Source organism: Mycteria americana, chromosome 1 (genome assembly GCF_035582795.1).
Source record: "Mycteria americana isolate JAX WOST 10 ecotype Jacksonville Zoo and Gardens chromosome 1, USCA_MyAme_1.0, whole genome shotgun sequence".
Classification (NCBI taxonomy): domain Eukaryota; kingdom Metazoa; phylum Chordata; class Aves; order Ciconiiformes; family Ciconiidae; genus Mycteria; species Mycteria americana.
Genome location: NC_134365.1, coordinates 64,769,841 through 64,787,264, shown reverse-complemented (window position 1 = coordinate 64,787,264; position 17,424 = coordinate 64,769,841). Strand labels below are relative to the sequence as shown.

The 17,424-nt window shown below is 45.1% G+C and overlaps 1 protein-coding gene across 1 annotated transcript in view; it reads right to left on the bottom strand.

Moving 5' to 3' along the window:
- Positions 1-16,848, bottom strand: part of LOC142404707 (uncharacterized) — a 28,493-nt gene extending 11,645 nt beyond the window's left edge. Inside the window, exons 1-11 of the mRNA XM_075491711.1 lie at positions 16,724-16,848; positions 12,336-12,439; positions 11,681-11,795; positions 10,192-10,366; positions 9,470-9,581; positions 8,358-8,464; positions 7,403-7,529; positions 6,733-6,853; positions 5,401-5,486; positions 4,188-4,312; positions 2,870-2,929 (exon numbers count right to left, since the gene is read on the bottom strand). Of these exons, the coding sequence (XP_075347826.1) occupies positions 2,870-2,929; positions 4,188-4,312; positions 5,401-5,486; positions 6,733-6,853; positions 7,403-7,529; positions 8,358-8,464; positions 9,470-9,581; positions 10,192-10,366; positions 11,681-11,795; positions 12,336-12,429 (1,122 nt within the window). The 5' untranslated portion in view covers positions 12,430-12,439; positions 16,724-16,848. The remainder of the gene's footprint in view (positions 1-2,869; positions 2,930-4,187; positions 4,313-5,400; positions 5,487-6,732; positions 6,854-7,402; positions 7,530-8,357; positions 8,465-9,469; positions 9,582-10,191; positions 10,367-11,680; positions 11,796-12,335; positions 12,440-16,723) is intronic.
- Between the last annotated feature and the right edge of the window lie 576 nt (positions 16,849-17,424).

Genomic DNA, 17,424 nt, shown 5'->3' with positions numbered 1-17,424 from the left:
AGACCACCTGAGCAGAACTGCCTGTATATAAGCAACCTGTGGCCTCTGTCCATCTTTCCACTACTTGTTACTCCTCATTAACCCAAATGCCCCTCCATTACGTTTGCTCATGCTCCCTGGGAATTGCCACTGGTACTGCCAGGAATGAGGATATTTCCATCTGCAACTGTCTCCTGTTGAGTGTTGCAGATTTCAAAAGCATTGAGCTTAGCTATTTTAACTCTCAAGCTCACTATCCATAATAGAGGCAGCCAAGGGGGGGGTGGGGGGGGCAAACCACAAACCCAAAACCCTACTCCAAAGTAAAAAGCAAGGATGCTTGTTTAGGCAAGTGAAACAACATGGCTGTGACCACTGGCCCCTATTTCAATATTAAAAGAGGGTACTAACTGCTGTCAGTAATGAGCACAAACTCTATTTTATGCGGTTCCACTAACTGTTTTTCAAAACTGATGCTAGCAGGAATGTTGAAAATACTCATGAGCTCCTTTTATTGTCTGGCATGCTGATCTTCTCTTTTAGTCCCCTGCACATCCCAAAGGCAGAGTTTCACATTTTTTATGCCAAGCCTTGCCCCAACAGCAGATGTACCAGCCTCCCACTCAGGGATCCAGCTGTGGGTGACCTCTGCTGTTGTACAACCTCATAGGGCCTAAAAGAAATGAAGATGGTAAATCTCTCTTTAAAGTAGCAGGTGGGTGCAGTGAGAAAGAAACTAGCAGCCTGCTTTTGAAGAAAAAGAAGTGACTGGCTCTCATCATGCCTTGCCAGCTCAGCTGGTAACTCCAAGGCTGAGCAGTACTTGGGTCTCTCTTCTATGTTGTGTTCAGGTGGGGCTGGCTGAGATGAAAGAACTTAAGATGAAAATGAGCTTGCTGAGGTGATTTGAAATAAGACTGGGCTGATGCTTTCTGGCAATGTTTCAGAGAATTGAGTGAGTCTCTGGGACCTTCTTCCATGTCCTAAGAGGTTTGAATTCATAATGTAAAAATGAGACTCTGCTCAACTTCTGGGCATCCTGAGAGTTATAACCATAATGCTTCTGCAGCACCTTTCTCTGAGCAAGACTGTGCATCCTTCTCTGCAGGTCAGATAGTTACTTATAAAGCACTTTGCTTCTGGATAGCCTGGAAAGCCACGTGGGAATTACAATCAGGACAGAATACAGCTGCTTTCTTGCTAACTGGGACGGCATGAGGTGTGAGTGGTACCCCAGTGCTCTGCAACAAATCCAACATGCATAAGGGTGGGGCCTGCTGGGTGCTGAGCTCTTTGAAAAAAATCTGTCTTTAAAAGCCAAAACGAAGCAATGACATTGGGGGTGCCTTTTCCTCGTGCCTAATCACAGCAGCTGTCAGTAGGAATGTTTTGGCTGTCAGTTCCCGAATCCTCCTGCAGCTTGGCATTTGGGTAGTTGCCTTGATGGGCCATCAGCTCTAGGGCTCGCTGCTACACAGAAGGGCAGCTAATGCCTCACTTTTTCATGCAACATTAAAAATCTCCTTTTTCGTTTTCCCCTGTCACCTGTTCCCAGCGGGGTCTATAGCTGCCCTTGGCCCCTCACCATGCCATGGGTGGTCCAGGGATCTGCACTCACATCTGTCATGCCAAGGGGTGGCTGCCCACCCTTGGACATAGCTTAGTTCCTTGTCCTGATAGCTCAGTGCGGGGTATGTATGTTATCAGTTAGATCACAGCTGAAGCAGTTGAACTTTTGGTTTTGCAAGCCTTCATAGCTGATGTTACAGCATGTGTCACTCTTGACCATTATAATACTGCTTGGCCTCTGCCTCTGTATCATTGAATAGCCAAGTTCCTTAAGGACAGGTTCCCTAGCATGCCTTTGCCTACCTGACTGAGAGGTCTTCACAGATTGCCCCATCTGACAGGGCAATTGTTGAGGAGTTTCCTGCTTCAGCAATCAGCATAGAGCAATTTGAGACACCAAACAACTTTTGAGCAAGCTTCACCACCTCAATCTGTAGTACTTCATATAGCTCAACAAAAATTGTATAAGCCATGCAAATGGCTGTCATTTGCATGGGGAAGTCCCAGGTCTGTTCCACTTTAGCTTCTTGGTTGTTTCTTGGTCAAACCAAATTGAAAGGGAGAGGGTCTGGTGACATTTAAAATGTTCCATGTTTTTAAAGCAATCTTCTTATCTTTTTTTTTTTTTTTTTTTTTTTGGTGACTCAAACCCTTTGTGACTGAGAAAGTTGGCTCTCTTGTTTAGCTGTAACTGTGTCACTACTGCTTTTCTCAAAGGTTTCTTACCACTGTGGGTACTCTGCATGGAGACTCTTGCTCCTATTCATGCTGCTTTCCATAACTAAGACTGTCTCAGGCAGCTAGAGCTGGCTCTTACCTGGGGATTTCCTCCCTATAAGGTCTGTCCTTGAATTAGAGGTTGTCCTAGCACAGTGAGGGTCTTCACCCATTGCTTCTAGCTCTTTGCATACGTGGTTCAAGAGTGCCCTGGGCAGCTCTTCTGCTAAAAGAGCTCTTTGGGCTTATGGCATCAGAGAATAGCCCCAAGGCATCTTAACATAGATGTAGAGGCCAGAGTCATATATGGACATTGTAAGGATGATACATTGCTCTGTCCCTGTCTTGAGTGGTAGGGTTACTGACTCACAGGAACAGAGTAGGTCAGTATGTATCACCCCGTTGCCTACCTAGACAACACACCAAATATGCAGCACTACACCTCCCAAGTTTGTGCATGTGTGTGCATACAGACATGTGGATATTGTGCGTGGATATTGTGCATGGATACCACCTTCCCACCGCCCCCCGCTTTGGCTTGGCACTCCTGTAAAAGTAGCTGGAAATAGCAGTGGTGCTAACAAAGCTGCTATAGATACAGTACCAGGATGACAGGGTTCTGCGCCTTGGCTATAAAGTCAACGTTGATACCTCCAATCACCACCTTTAAGAGGGAAGAAAGAGGTAAAAAGTGGTTGGAAGGACTTGAGGGAAAAGTTTCCAAGTTTTCTTTGCTTTTCCTAGTCACTTTCCCCACCCTCTTGCAAGCTATCTAATTTACAGTGTGACGGCCTGTGCTTATTTTGGATGGCTAGACACAGGTCTGTACAATCCCAATCAGAAAGAATGGAAATCTCTTCTATATGTCGCTTTCTGAATTATGCCTGCTCATAGCCAGCCCCAGCATGGCAGGTGGGATGCTAATGTGTACACATATGGGTGCTGGTGGTTTCTACATGTGGTGATATAGTAACATAAGAAGTTGCATGCATCTGGTCATGTCAGTGCCCTTGAAGCCATCTCTCTTGGGACAATTTTTGACATACCAAACCTCAGAAAGATTCAAGCACTGCTGTAAAAAAGCAAAGAAAATGGGAAAAAGTGGGCAGAAAAATGCAGTCATTTCTTGCAAGCTCCCAAGAGAAATTGCCATACCCAGCGACACTTTACAAATCACTGTTGTCTTGTCCTACAGAGCCAGAAAAAGCAGTAAAGCTCCACAAACAGGAAGTTTCCAGATTCTTTGGGGACATACAGCTGTTTTTTCCCATTCCATCAAATGCTGGGTTATTGCCTCTGGAGTCACTGCCCTCTTTTATGTTGACAAATCCTATTGCAAATAGGTTTTTAAAAATTTTTCAGCTCTCTAAAGACTACCTAAAATAGATTTCCTGTAAATTATGGGGCACACACAAAATCCAAGATAGTGAATAGAGTATTAGGGTTATAATGGATCTCATTTGGGATATGCTGCACCTCTTGTAATTTTGGCAATCAGGAGCAGGAGGCCAACAAAAAGAGATATTTATAAAACACATATGGCTCAGCAGCTCAAAATATCTCCACCCACCCTCTTCCAGGTCTACTCCTGTAGTCACGAGTTCCCTGGCACTGACAGCAATACAGTTGAAGTTGTACGTAAGGGCACAATAAAAGGTGATTAAAGTTTTAATGGATTTGATGGTCTAAGACTTAATGGGATTAGGTCACTGTCAGTGTTTATTCCCTGTAAATGTGGGGAGGAGGAGGAGGAGAGGATATTTATCTGAGAAGAATAAAAAATACTAAAGAGAGAATGTCTGCCAGTGTGAAGCAGAAAGATTGGTTTCTGGCTGAGTCACCTTTTACTTTTGGGAATAGATATAAATTTATCCTGTGCTGTCAGCAGAGAGGCATTATATGGAGGGCAGCAGGGGACTCACTGGCTGAGGTGGGGTTGTGTCCTCTCGCCGAGGCACGTTCCTCTTCCTTCTGGCTTTCTGTAGTTTGCTCAGGGCCACTGCAATGCAGCTGCCCACTCTGGCGTTGTTCTGGATCAGAGCAAGGTCTGTTTGGCATTTCTTTGAGAAAAAGAAAAAATACCAGCAAGATCGACCTGTCAGAAGCCTATGTAGGAACTGTATAGAGGGAGAAAGCAGAAAATACATGCTGTGAAACTTGATAGATTTGATCCCCCTATGCGATAATCCTTTGGGGGCACATATGCTGGGTTACAATACTGCATGAACACCCTGAATTTTTAAATTTTTTCATCTTCCTCCCCCTGTGTCCATGGAGAGGAAACCTGTCGTATCCATTTGACAGATAGGGAAGAGAAGCAAAGGCTTCACAGAGAAAAGAGATGGTGAAGTGCTTAAACTGGAGCTGAGAGCCTAAAAAAACCTCTGAGGATCTTGGCCAGCTTTTCCAGAACTAGATGCCTAACGAGATTTTTGCCAAGTCTCTACAGGCCCATTTTTTTATCAATTTCACTGGGAGCAGAGTATCAGAAACTTTGAAAGCCCCACTTTCTGGCTGCGTGCAGCTCTAATATCCAAAAAAGCCTTTACCAATCAGACCTGACTGACCAGCTATGAGGTCTTCTAGAGGGCTGGCAGCAGAGCCTGGACATGAACCTGGCTCTCCCAGATCCTATGTCAGCATCCCAGCCAGTAGATCTGCCTTTTTCTTGCCTGTGCAAGAGGATTACTGCTCACCCAGGGGCATTTTCCTTCTAAGTTTCTCTTACTCTGCACCCGCATGAACAGTTGGATAAGGTGGTGTGATGTACAACGCAGTGTTCTGGGAAGCCCAGGCATCTTGCGGTGTGCAATCCCACCATGGGCAACAGTGTCCAGAGACTGCATCATGGAGCAGGCAAGCTCAGGGATCAGACGTGAGGGATCTCTTTGGGCTCTGGACCACCTGCTGTCTCTGCTGGCCTCCAATTTTTAATGCAAAAGTGGATGAGGACAGTAAGGGTGCTCCTGAAAAAGCAGGATGCAGTCGCTAAGCTCTCATCTGTTTGCAGATACTAAAGTGTTTACCCCTTGCTAGACTGTCAATAAAGTGACAGTGTTTTCCAGCAAGCATTATCAGAAAAGATACAAAGTACACTGGAGTACTTTTTTTTTCCCCCATTCAGTAAAAGGATACTGGAGTCCAGCGATTTCCCATCAGTTAATTCATTTATCTTCTGTAACATAAAAGGGGTCAGTTCTTTGCCTGTGATCCCTTTGGACCTGCAAATGTAAAGAAAATGCCTCCAGATGAGAAGGCCAGTTCTGTTTAATATCTATGAATGATATCTATCAATGATCTGGACAAGGGGATCGAGTGCACCCTCAGTAAGTTTGCAGACAACACCAAGTTGGGTGGGAGTGTTGATCTGCTTGAGGGTAGGAAGGCTCTGCAGAGGGGTCGGGACAGGCTGGATCGATGGGTCATGGCCAATTGTATGAGGTTCAGCAAGGCCAAGTGTCAGGTCCTGCACTTGGGCCACAGCAACCCCATGCAACGCTGCAGGCTTTGGGAAGAGTGGCTGGAAAGCTGCCTGGTGGAGAAGGACCTGGGGGTGCTGGTTGACAGCCGCCTCAATATGAGCCGGCAGTGTGCCCAGGTGGCCAAGAAGGCCAATGGCATTCTGGCTTGTATCGGGAATAGTGTGGCCAGCAGGACTAGGGAAGTGATCGTGCCCCTGTACTGGGCACTGGTGAGGCCGCACCTCGAATACTGTGTTCAGTTTTGGGCCCCCCACTACAAGAGAGACATTGAGGTGCTGGAGCAAGTCCAGAGAAGGGCAATGAAGCTGGTGAAGGGTCTGGAGCACAAGTCTGATGAGGAGCGGCTGAGGGAGCTGGGGTTGTTTAGCCTGGAGAAGTGGAGGCTGAGGGGAGACCTTATGGCTCTCTACAACTGCCTGAAAGGAGGTTGTAGAGAGGTGGGGGTCGGTCTCTTCTCCCAGGTAACAAGTGATAGGATGAGAGGAAATGGCCTCAAGTTGTGGCAGGGGAGGTTTAGATTGGATATTAGGAAAAAATTCTTTACCAAGGGGGTTGTCAATCATTGGAACAGGCTGCCCAGGGAAGTGGTTGAGTCTCCATCCCTGGAGGTATTTAAAAGATGTGTAGATGTGGTGCTTAGGGACATGGTTTAGTGGTGGACTTGGCAGTGCTAGGCTAACAGTTGGACTCGATGATCTTAAAGGTCTTTTCCAACCTAAGCAATTCTATGATTCTATGACTGAGCTGAAACAGCATCAGAGGAGAAGCACTGCTGCTAGCAGATACTTTATCTCCATAACCACATCCCATAAAACGTCCTGTCAACAAGCTTCAGGTAAGATAAAACTACGGTGGAAAGCACGTTGTGGGCTCACCCGTGCCCAAGGTTAAGCTGTGCTACAGCCCCTGCAGCAGCGTCCCTGAAGTCATTTACTTCCCCAAGACCAGTGGGTGAGCAAAGGATAGGGCTTGGGTTGCTTCTCACCTGGCTTCACTGAGAGCTTGCTGGATGGTCTCTTCGATGACCTGGCCTGAGGCAGCTCGCTCCTGGGGACAGGGCACTGCTATCAGCACCCCGCTGCTCAGGCCTAGCCCCAAAGCGCTGGCTGGGAGAGGACAGGAAGATTGTTAGCAGTTCTCCTTGGATAAACTAAATGCTGAAGGAAAAGGATAGAGGAGAGTGGGCGTGGGGTGAAGGAACCCACAGTGCTGGAGCTGTGGGTTCTTAGCTGACCCAAGGACAGAGTCTTTTCCAGCTACCAATCAATTTACATCTGCCTATTTATTTTGAGTCTGCCTGTAAAATAAAAGGGGCAAAGATTTTTTTTTTTTAAAGAAAACTGATTCCACTTCTGAAGGACCAGAAGCTGTTTTTGTAAACACATTAACATGTGTTCCCTCCACTTCACCAGTGTGAACAAAATGTGTATGAGCATGCCAAGGTGGCTGCAGCTAGCTAAAAAACTTGCTGTAAAGGCTGAACTTCCTTGCTACTTTAATTTCTAAGCACTGAAGCAGGAACGGGGGAGATGCGATGGCTTGTTTTTCAGGACAAACTGTTTTCCAAAGTTAAAAAACAAAGGGCCTCATCCAAGGTGATTTTTGTGTCCCTCTTTTCCAGGGTCCTACATGGGCCTTTCCCTTCTGAAACACACCAATGAGTTCAGCTGCCTCCTCTTCATCCCGGACATGATATGGTGCCTGGAAGCCGCTCTGGCGTGAGAAGAAGGCTGGGAATTCCCTTGACTCTCCAAAGGCAGCCACGCAGACTCCCTGAGTCTCCTGCAGCAGTGGTGGCGAGACAAGCAGGTAATCAGTGGAGGGAAAGGGGACCCACCAAAAGAATGGGACTTTTTCCTTCTAACCAGCTAGAAACTGCCTTTAGCACAGGGTTTGGTTATTTTTATACATCCCATTCTATTCTGTTCCATCACCAACACTTTTCAAAGCAAAGAGCCAGACATTGTAACTGGTTAGACAGAATCTGGCTTACTGAGACACAGGAGACGCACACGTCCTCTGCTTGTGCTCAGAGCTGATCAAAAGCCACGCAGCTGTCATTAGCGCAATACTGAGTCCAAGGTAACAACCTGGGATCTGAAGATATGTCATGAGCTGACAGGAATACAAATGAGTTCTGTTCGTGATTGAGAAGTATTGATGTTGGCTGTCACCTGAAGTGCTGGCCCTGGTAGTTTCCAACATAGTAAACCTTAAAAAGTGACTCTACTGAAAATCGTCTTGATTCCCATTTTAATCCTGATTTTAGTTTAGTGTTTGATGGATCTAGCTTGCCTGATCCAGCAATTCTGGAGCATTGTCCCAGAAAAGCAAGTCCAAGGCCAAAGAAAGAGGGTATGGATAGCGCTGCCTTTGGCCGCAGTTGGAACAGCTGCTGAAACAGCCCCTTGGCTGTGGATAGATTTATGTTAGGGAGCAGCCCCGTGCTTGTATAGCCCCAGGACCGGAGGACTGTAAATATGGCTTCACATCCTCTCAATAGTCATTTCTAAAAATCTTAGGCTTAATACCTACCCCAACACCATTGGGCGTTCTGTACACAAAGTACAACATTATCTGCTTTCAGGCTCAGCAGCCCACGCTACCTACCAGATATTCCAGTGTCCTGCCAATATCAAGGATAGACTTGACTCCTGCAGATACAACAGCAACCGGAGTTCGTCCTAGCTCTGTCAAGTCAGCACTCACATCCAGAGCTGTCAAGGGACAAGCAGCCATTGTGTTGGTGATTGTGTTGTACTCCAAGCTGATGTGATCTGCCCTCTTAAAACGCCATAGCTGCCTGGGATGCCACCGCCTGCTTTTGTAACCACTTAGATCCACAAACAAATATTACAGGTTTAGATCATGCCTTTAGGTGTTGAGATTGAAAGAGATATTAACAAAAAGAAGTCAAATGGCTGAGGGCAGAGGTGCAGCCTTGCACTGTATCTCTCGGCTCTTTGATCACATTGATAAACAGCATGCAAAAATTTGGTAGAAAAGAAAGAAGAAAGTGTTATGCAGCAAGGACAAAGTTCAAGGAGATGGAATACTATTTAAGTAGATTTTGATTTTGGTATTGACATAACTGGCAAAAAAAGCACCACAGGAGCTTTGCTGACCTCAGGAGGCTGCCTGGTCTGGAATTTACATCACATCTGAAAGGGATGGCATCCAGCAGGGCAGTTGCACTTACACTATGCTAGGAATCTATACGGCTAAGAAGAGAAAAAGTACTTAAAGGTCACAAACTACACTGCCAAGGCTGGGCTGTTTTCCAGAGAGGAGCACGCACCTCTAACACAGACCATGGCCTAAGTCTCTTTTGTCGTGAGACTCTCCTTCTCCTCAGCTGAGAGACAGTCGATAACAACACTGTGCTCGGTAGCCAGTATCGGGTTATCCAGCCATTACAAAGTGGGAGAGGTACAATCAGCTCCTGTTGCACCAGCAAACAATCTCCATATAACCCCGTGTAAGCAAAGGATAAAGAGAAACTTCCACCCTCTTAACAACTGGCCAGTGCTCAAGAGGAATATTTTGAAGCTTCTGGAAAGGAGACACTGGGGAGAAAACAACCATAGTATGGTCAAGAAGAATAATAACTTTACTCTTCTGAACAGAAAGTTACTGTAAGACAGACTGGGAAAAAAGAAAAAGATGGAATTAAATAAAACAGTAGCAACATAGAGAAAAGTAGAATGTATTTGTTTTCTTACTGTTCTCTCCTCCCCGATGGACGCCTCCTATGCCGCCCGTCACAAACACGGGGATTCCTGCTTTGTGTGCAGCAATCATTGTTCCGGACACGGTAGTGCCACCGGACAAGCCCTGTCAGGGGACAGACAACCAGTCACAGTCAGCACCCAGGGTGACACAGAGAATACCGCATGCGGGCAGCTATGGTTGTGGTCTGACACGCAGCAATGTCACAACAGCCTGCTGTCACCAGCTGACAAGTGAAATTCTGATACAAATATTCTATTGGGCAAAAACGCAGAGGAATCATTGTCCCTGCTACGTAAGCCATTCTTGCCCTGATGATAGCAAAGGCCCTTGTTCTCCAGGGCTTTCCAACCAGAAGGCTTCATGGGCAGCTAGTGTCACCTTAAGCTGTTACCTTAAGCTCAGGATGGCCTGCGTGTCACATAGTTTACATGTAACATGATGATGCCTTATCATGCCAATAAGAATATTCTTAGCCAAGTGCTCACGGCTTGCCAGCCAATCCAGAATGATTTTTCAGGAGCCCTATTTCATGGCTGCTATTCCCTTACTCTGTTGTATTTTGACTCTAGATAGGACCACGTTTGAGCTTACCATTAAGATACCACTTCACATTATATTTTCAAGAGATTTCAAAGCTGCCTGGCTTGAAGCTGGAGAACACTATACTACTGCTGTATAGAAAACACCACAATAGAAAGTCTGCATACCATACCTGACTGAGGACGAAAGGTAGATCTCTCCGAGACACTTTAACTACATTTTCACTGCTTGCCAAGAATTCAAGTTCCTCGTCTGTGAGTCCCACATGGATTCGACCCCTTAAAATACCTACAGTGGCTGGCACTGCTCCATTTGTTGTTACAATTTCTTCCACCTCTCTGGCCATACTAGAATAAGATAAACAAGACAACAATCACAAAATTAGTGAGGCAAACAATCGGACAAGAAAACTGCCATGTTTGATGGCCATCAATCCCAGTTTCCAGTTTTATACAATTCTTGTGATTTCAGCTAAGTCCAGTTCCTCTTCTGTATCTTCCTAACGGCAGAAGTCTTTGCACCTGAATTTGCCTAAGTGCAGCGTTCCCGTTTTTGGGACAGCAATGTCCAAGGTCTGTGCTTCATTTTTGAGAAAAATCACTTGGTTTACAGGCAAATCTGGTTGTACAATAGACTACTGAAAATAGGGATATTCTCAAAATAGAACCTGTCTGTATCTATTACCTGTTACTTCTTTGAGATCATAGACCTTCACAGAAACCCTAGGTAATTCAAGCCCTGCTCAAATGACCAGGATGTATTTTTCACAATACAGGCAGTTAGATATAGAGTAACAACCATGTCAAAAAGCTGCAGCCTGAGGATAACCTAGGGCTGCAGACCAGGTCTTTCTAAGCTTCACAGGTTTTATACTTGATCATTCATACACTATCCTTTTCAACAGCAGCTTCTTCTCCCTTTCTGAGCTATCTGTACATATGCTAGGCAATCTTTAACTGCTGAAACTACCTCCTCCCCAAAACCGAGTTTTTAGAACTTCATTCTAAGACAGCACGTCAGGCAGAATAATGGCCAGGTAAAAAGCAAGATGGAAAATCAATACCAAAACCTGCCTGTGCTTTCTGGAAGCAAGGATGGAGGGGAGAGTGCAGTGATTTCTGGCACTGTAACTCAATGAAACACAAGTCTACCGAACATCAATAAATAAAGGGTAGAGGTGTGTGGGGGGGGTTTCTATGCAGGGTACAGAAGGCAGCAAGAGGGACCAGCAGCTCTCACAGTAGCTGCTCTGAGCAGCGCTAAGGAAAAGATTTCACTATTGTGTTCCAATCCTTTTTGTATTACAAAAGATATACCAAAAGAAACTGCAGAGTGTTTTCAATGTCTGTACAAACTACGCAGCCGAAAAGGCTGGTAGCGCTCTCTCAGAGCAAGTGATGACATTACCTGCTGCCACATTTTAAAGGAAGCCAGAAATTTAAGGTGTTGGATAAGGAGATAAATAGGTACTCCATATGTGTCCTTAGAAGTCCAAATGCAATTGTTTTACACTGGAGCTCATATTCTGCGTGCCTAGCAACCTGACATTTCCATTTGCTCTTACAAGGATTTTGGCTTGACCAAGAATACTGATACTGATCCACCAGTTATATGCCTTGTTCTTACAACTTTATTGAACGAGGAACATCAAAATCCACCACCTCAGATTCTGAGGATAGGCCATGCCATGTGTAATGATGGTGCTTTCCAAGGCTACGACTGGTCTCCCCTCCATCAGGGCTTCCTGTACGGAGGGCTGAATCCTGACATAAGCACCTGGGGATAAACACAGAAAAGTGAATTATTTGCGTGGGTATTTGCAGTAACTACAGAGCTGTTTTATAAAAGGCAAAATGTCATCATCACAATAAATTTATCCCCCTCTTCAGCTGTTCTTTGGGGTGAATTCACAAATAACTTAATGAAGACTAAAGCTGCGTTTTATGTAAGTGAAATATTTGCAAAATATCTCTACTATTAATATGAATAATAATCCTCATCATCATCACTGAGTGTTCCTCTGCCACCATTTTTGCAGCTATGTAGTCATTGGCTCCAGTAACATTACTTTAAATTAACATTACTGTGAACAAACTAAGCCCTGCAACAATGCCCACAGAATAGGTTTTACAAGAGCGGAAACACCAAGGATACCATAGTAACTCAATATATTATAAGACTATCGTGCATCAGGACTATTGTTGCTCTTTGCTTTGCTGCCAGTATGCTGCCAGTACACTGCCAGCAAGATCCCTGCTGCATTCAGATCAGGAAAATGTTTTCCACCCAGGAGCTGTTTCAGAATACACTACTCACCATGCAGAAATCTTCTCACCTGGGTGGTCCCACACGCCACAGCAGACACATGTCTTCCCAGGCTATAGGTTATCTTCCTAATCATCTTGTGCATGTGGATGGTCCTGAGTTAACAAAAGTCAGGTAAAAATGAAAGTAGTAATTTAGCAATGATGTGACCCTGTGAAGCTAAACATATCATCTCTTGCCTTGATCTTGGAAGGTAAACAACCCTTGCCCAGGAGATTGGCTGGAGACTCCTGGCGTTTCAAGCATGAGCCAGGGTGTCAAAGCAAAATGTTAAGCTGCAGAAATGGACTTGGAAGATTTCACCGGGCCCACTGTCAGTGCTAAGCTGCAATTGTGGTGGAGCAGAGGAAAGGATGAGGAGTAATGAACTAGAGAGAGTTTAGAAGTAGACAACCTTTTAATTTCCAAAGCTACTTGCTCATCACAAATGGCAGGCTCAGCCGCTGCCACCTCCAACCTGAAAGACCACAAGGAGAAATCTACAAGGCGGATGCAGGCAGAGGAATGCTATAAAGAGATGAACCTGGTTTTTGCCGGTGTCTAGGAGGAAACAAGCAGTTCAGTAAAATAAAGAAAGGAGCTGAGAACGGTAAACCAGACTGCAACTACAAGGAGGAAAGAGCAGCTTTCCCTAGAGCCGGGACTGCTTTATGTAGGCTCACGTTACATCATCCTTTTTAGTGCAGAGCCTTGGAAGCAGAGTGGCAATTCAGCCCCGGCAACAAACTCCAGAAACTCCTCTGGTCTCTTAGCAACTCCTATTCACTTTAATTAAATTCATTTCCAAACAGAGAAAGAGGGGGAGAGAGTTGTAAAGGTTAAGAGACTGGCCTGGTCTGGGCCTCAGGGCAGTTTCACTCAATGCCTGGCTGCTTCACATATTTTCCCTGGGCATTTGGCCATATCCCTCCAGCCTTTCTATTCCTCACCCCTTCACCAGGAGGAAAGGATTGCTTTCTTCAGTCCTTTGTACCTATTGTTAAATTAGATGGTAAATTAATTAGAATACAGTACTGTGTTCATGTTACATTTAGCAGAACATGGCTCTGATCTCAGTACAGTGTGTGACACGACAGCTATACACAACCACCTTACACCCAGGAAGAGGGTATTTTTGCCCAAATCTAAAGACTTCAGCTATACAGGACAGCTTGGACTGTGTAACACAGGAAAAGAGGGACCGGTTCTGCTAGACATCTCAAGCTATCAAGACAGACATTGTCATAAGAAGCAATACAGACCTGACCAAAACTGTAAAACTTTTTTCCACTTTCCAAATCCTTTTAAAGAGAAAAATCTTAATTAAGTTTATGGAATCATGTCATGACACAAAAGTGGCAAAAGCTCTTACTTCATGCTTACAACCTCTGCCTATGTAGTGGTAAGCCCAGCAGCTAGCAGCCTGATCGGTTCATGCAAATGTTCCGATATCGCTCTGTGTGTGTGTGTGTGTCTGTGTCTGTGTACACACCCCTTGCTCTCCAGGGCAAAGTCAGCTTTGGAATAAATTCATTAAGCCAACAAGGTTACGCCAAGGATCGGTTGAGCTGCTCGAGTTGTGCTCTGAATTTTAACAGCCTCCCAAACTCTGAAGCACAACAGCCAGGAGTGCCCAAGCTGTGCTGGCCAGTGGATAAAAACCAGCTGGTCACCGCCTGAAACCCCACATGGATTAGCTGATGTTCGCTGGAAACTCAGCCAACATTCAGCCTGAGCTGGCTGAAAGATTTTTGAAGCTTGGCAAGTTTTGCAGCGAGACCCGTCTGACCTTTCGCCTTGTAACGAAACTTTGCAGATTCCTTGTGCAAGTTTCAGGCAGCTCTAGCGTAGACCGGCTTTCCTCCCTCCTCCAAACCGTCCCTGCTTGCCTCCCCTCGTGATCGATCCGGCGCATCTGGCCTCATGGAGCAATGGCCTGGCCTGTCTCTTACCTCTGGGCGTCCGTCTCACATAGGGAGGCTGGGTGGGTACTGGAGCCGTGCCTGGGCAGCCCTGGGAGAAGGCGGGGGGGGGGGGGCGGCAGCAGCATGGGGGTGCGCAGGCTGGTGCTTCTGGCTGAGAGAGTCCATTTATTATTAACCACAGGCGCAGCTGAGCTCTGCAACTGCTCGCTGCCTGGGGTGCAGGGGGCCATTTCACGACAGGGCGAGGAAAGCTTCTGTGATTATTTTTGTTCACACGGTGCCAGATTTTCCCCTCACTCTTAAAAGACTTTTCTCATTTTTCACATTCCTTGGCTGTTAGATTTTTTGTTTTTAATCGGTGAATTCACTGCTCACTAAAACAATGCCTCTGCAGACTGAGCCCCTTTGTACTTATTCCTAAAAAGCAGAGGAATTGCATTCATGCCTCCCCCACAACTTTGCCAAATGCAGCTGTTAAGCTCTTTCTTCTCAGGGTAAGAGCTCTACCCAGCTCTCGGCCTTCCCAGCGAGGAAAGCTGGAGGTCTAAAGACAGTTGTGGCGATACTCTGTACAATGCAGACACCTGGCTACGCCAAGAACACAAGCTGAGTTCACAGAGAAAAACTGTCGTAGTCTCCTACTGTAAAGACAATCTATTCTAGCAGTTTTAGGGTGGCTTTGAACAAGGACTTTGAACTTAATACATCTTTGTCCCCTCATAAAAAAGCCATGATACTTTGAGATCTAATGCACTGGTATTACACATGTTTCGATTTTATATTCTGCAGAAAATATCAGAGTTCAGAGTTAAATGGCTACCCATGAAGGAATTGATTTACGGGATAAAAGACAGACATGATTCTATGCAGCTTCCATGCATAACATAAAACTAGCTAAAGTAATTGCTAATGTATTGCTGAAGTAATCAGTGTCAGGGAACTTATTTTACTGCAATCCATTAATCAAGAAATTGTAAAACATAAGTTGTTAAAGCAGTATCTGCACTTCCCACTTGTCCCTTTCAAAAGAAGTTTCTTGCAACTTTTGTTTAACTCAGCCAGTAATGAATGCCATCTTATTTTCTACATCCTTCCAATCTTTTCAACTAAACACATTCAAGGAAACTTCAAACAAAGCTTGCTAAGTTACAAAGACAATCCACCTCTGACTTCTGCTATGTGGTCTGCAGGGAATTTAATTGCAGGAATGATAGATTGCATCCTCCAGGAATGATAGATACCATAAATGGATGCTGAAGATTTGTGAATAGTATCTTCTTCGTGGGGGGATGGGTAGCTAGATGTATTGAAAAGAAAATGTGTAGGTAAAATTATTTTTTTTTAAATATACACAAATTATAATGACATCATTTTACTTTCAATTAGATCTATTTGGAAAGACTGTAGTACTGTAGGAACCTATCTGGGCTATCACATTTTTGGCATGCTACAGGACAAGATGATTTAGTAATCAAGCTGGTCACTCAGTTTCCAACTCTAAAGATCAAGATCATCTCAAGATGATCTTATGCAGTGGGCACACATTTAAGTCTGCCGTATCAGATAAGTCAGGGGTAAGAGCGTGTTGCTTGTTTTGCCATTATTCTCCTCAAACCAAGGGGAAAACCAGCCTGTTGGATTTCTAGCTCAGCTTTCCAATATGACCCTGTAGGTATCTGAGACAAAACAGGGCCGCTTAAGCAGCAACTCCAAGGGCACTCCTGCAGTCTTGTGCACATCCCAGGTTTTGGATTTGTCTTCTGGGTGAATGAAATATGAAAATAATCATGCTAACAATGAAAATAAGAGCTTATATGAGCAATTTTCAAGGGCTAACCCCATCTTTTGCTCTACTAGAAAAGCCACTGAGGCTTGCTAAACCAGGAAGAGAATGGGCCAGTTTGATACTGGCTAACCCCTGAGAGGCAGGCTGGCCGTGCTGTTCCCGGCATGTTTCTAGACTGGGATATATGGCTGATGATGGTATAGGGGCTAGGGTGACAGGACCACAGTGCGTAGGTGACTGGAGAAGAGAAAGCCCCAGAGAACTGCTGGAGATAGTTTTTGTAGGAAACCACGGGGCCTGCATAGAACTTGCTCCTCTGCTTGCTGCAGCATTACCTGACCTTCTAGTCCTGTCTGCCTGCAGTGACCCAGAGAGCTTGCTGCTGGTACTTCCCCCTCCGAGCCTCAGAAGTAGAGGTTAATATTAAACAGATTGCTGGGTAAAATGGGAGCAGCTGGGAACAAAGAAATCGCCATGGCAAATTCCTACTGCCTGCTGGGAGCTGGGCCCTTGGGCCACCCTTGCATTTTCATCTGTGAGTGATTCCTACCCAAGTTACCATCTCCTCTGAAACCTTTTCTCTCTCAGGGGCGTTACTACCGAAGGCATTAGGGAAATCAGAAGCTCCACATTAATTTTGTCACATTGGCACGTCTGCCTTGGGACAGTGTTTTCCTTTCCCCTTGTACCTGATTTGTAAGAGTCTATTAACCTGCAGCAGTTCTGCGAGCTGGAATGCGCTTATTGGTGTCTCTCTGTGGTGAAGCTTGCTTCTAGGCTGCCAGTATCCAAGAGATGCACTAGGGACCTGCAGAATCATTCGGAACACACTTATTTAACCATTTATTTATTTTACCTTTGTGTGAACTGTGGTGCCTGGAACTGGCTGTTTTGCCAGGGCTGCTATGTAAGGCAACAATCTAACCAATACAAAGGCCTGACGAAGTTGCTCTTTAGTGATTTAACCTGTCTTTGAAGGCTTACATCCTTGCACTTTTATCAGCAGATTTTCATCATCATTCTAATGGCTCCACAACAACTTTCCAGATTATCTTAATGGCTTGGTGATAAAGTATTAGATTAATTTCTTTTTTTCCTAATATGAAGTATTTTTTTCTCCAGCTGTTTCTAACAGAATGTAAGACTGAACATACAAACCTGGTGCGGTTTTTGAACTTATGTTTCAGTGTTGAACATTGTATGAAAAATGCTCTGAGATGGAATCAGGTGTGGAAAATAAGTTTCTTCTTATTAATACGAACTTTTTAAAAAAGGCATTCCTGATTCTCGTGGCTCAGTTTTCCATTGAACATCCTGGTGTTCTCGTAACAGTGACTTGTGGAACCGAATTTATGAACTAGCTAGCATTGATCACTGTGCTGCTGCTCCC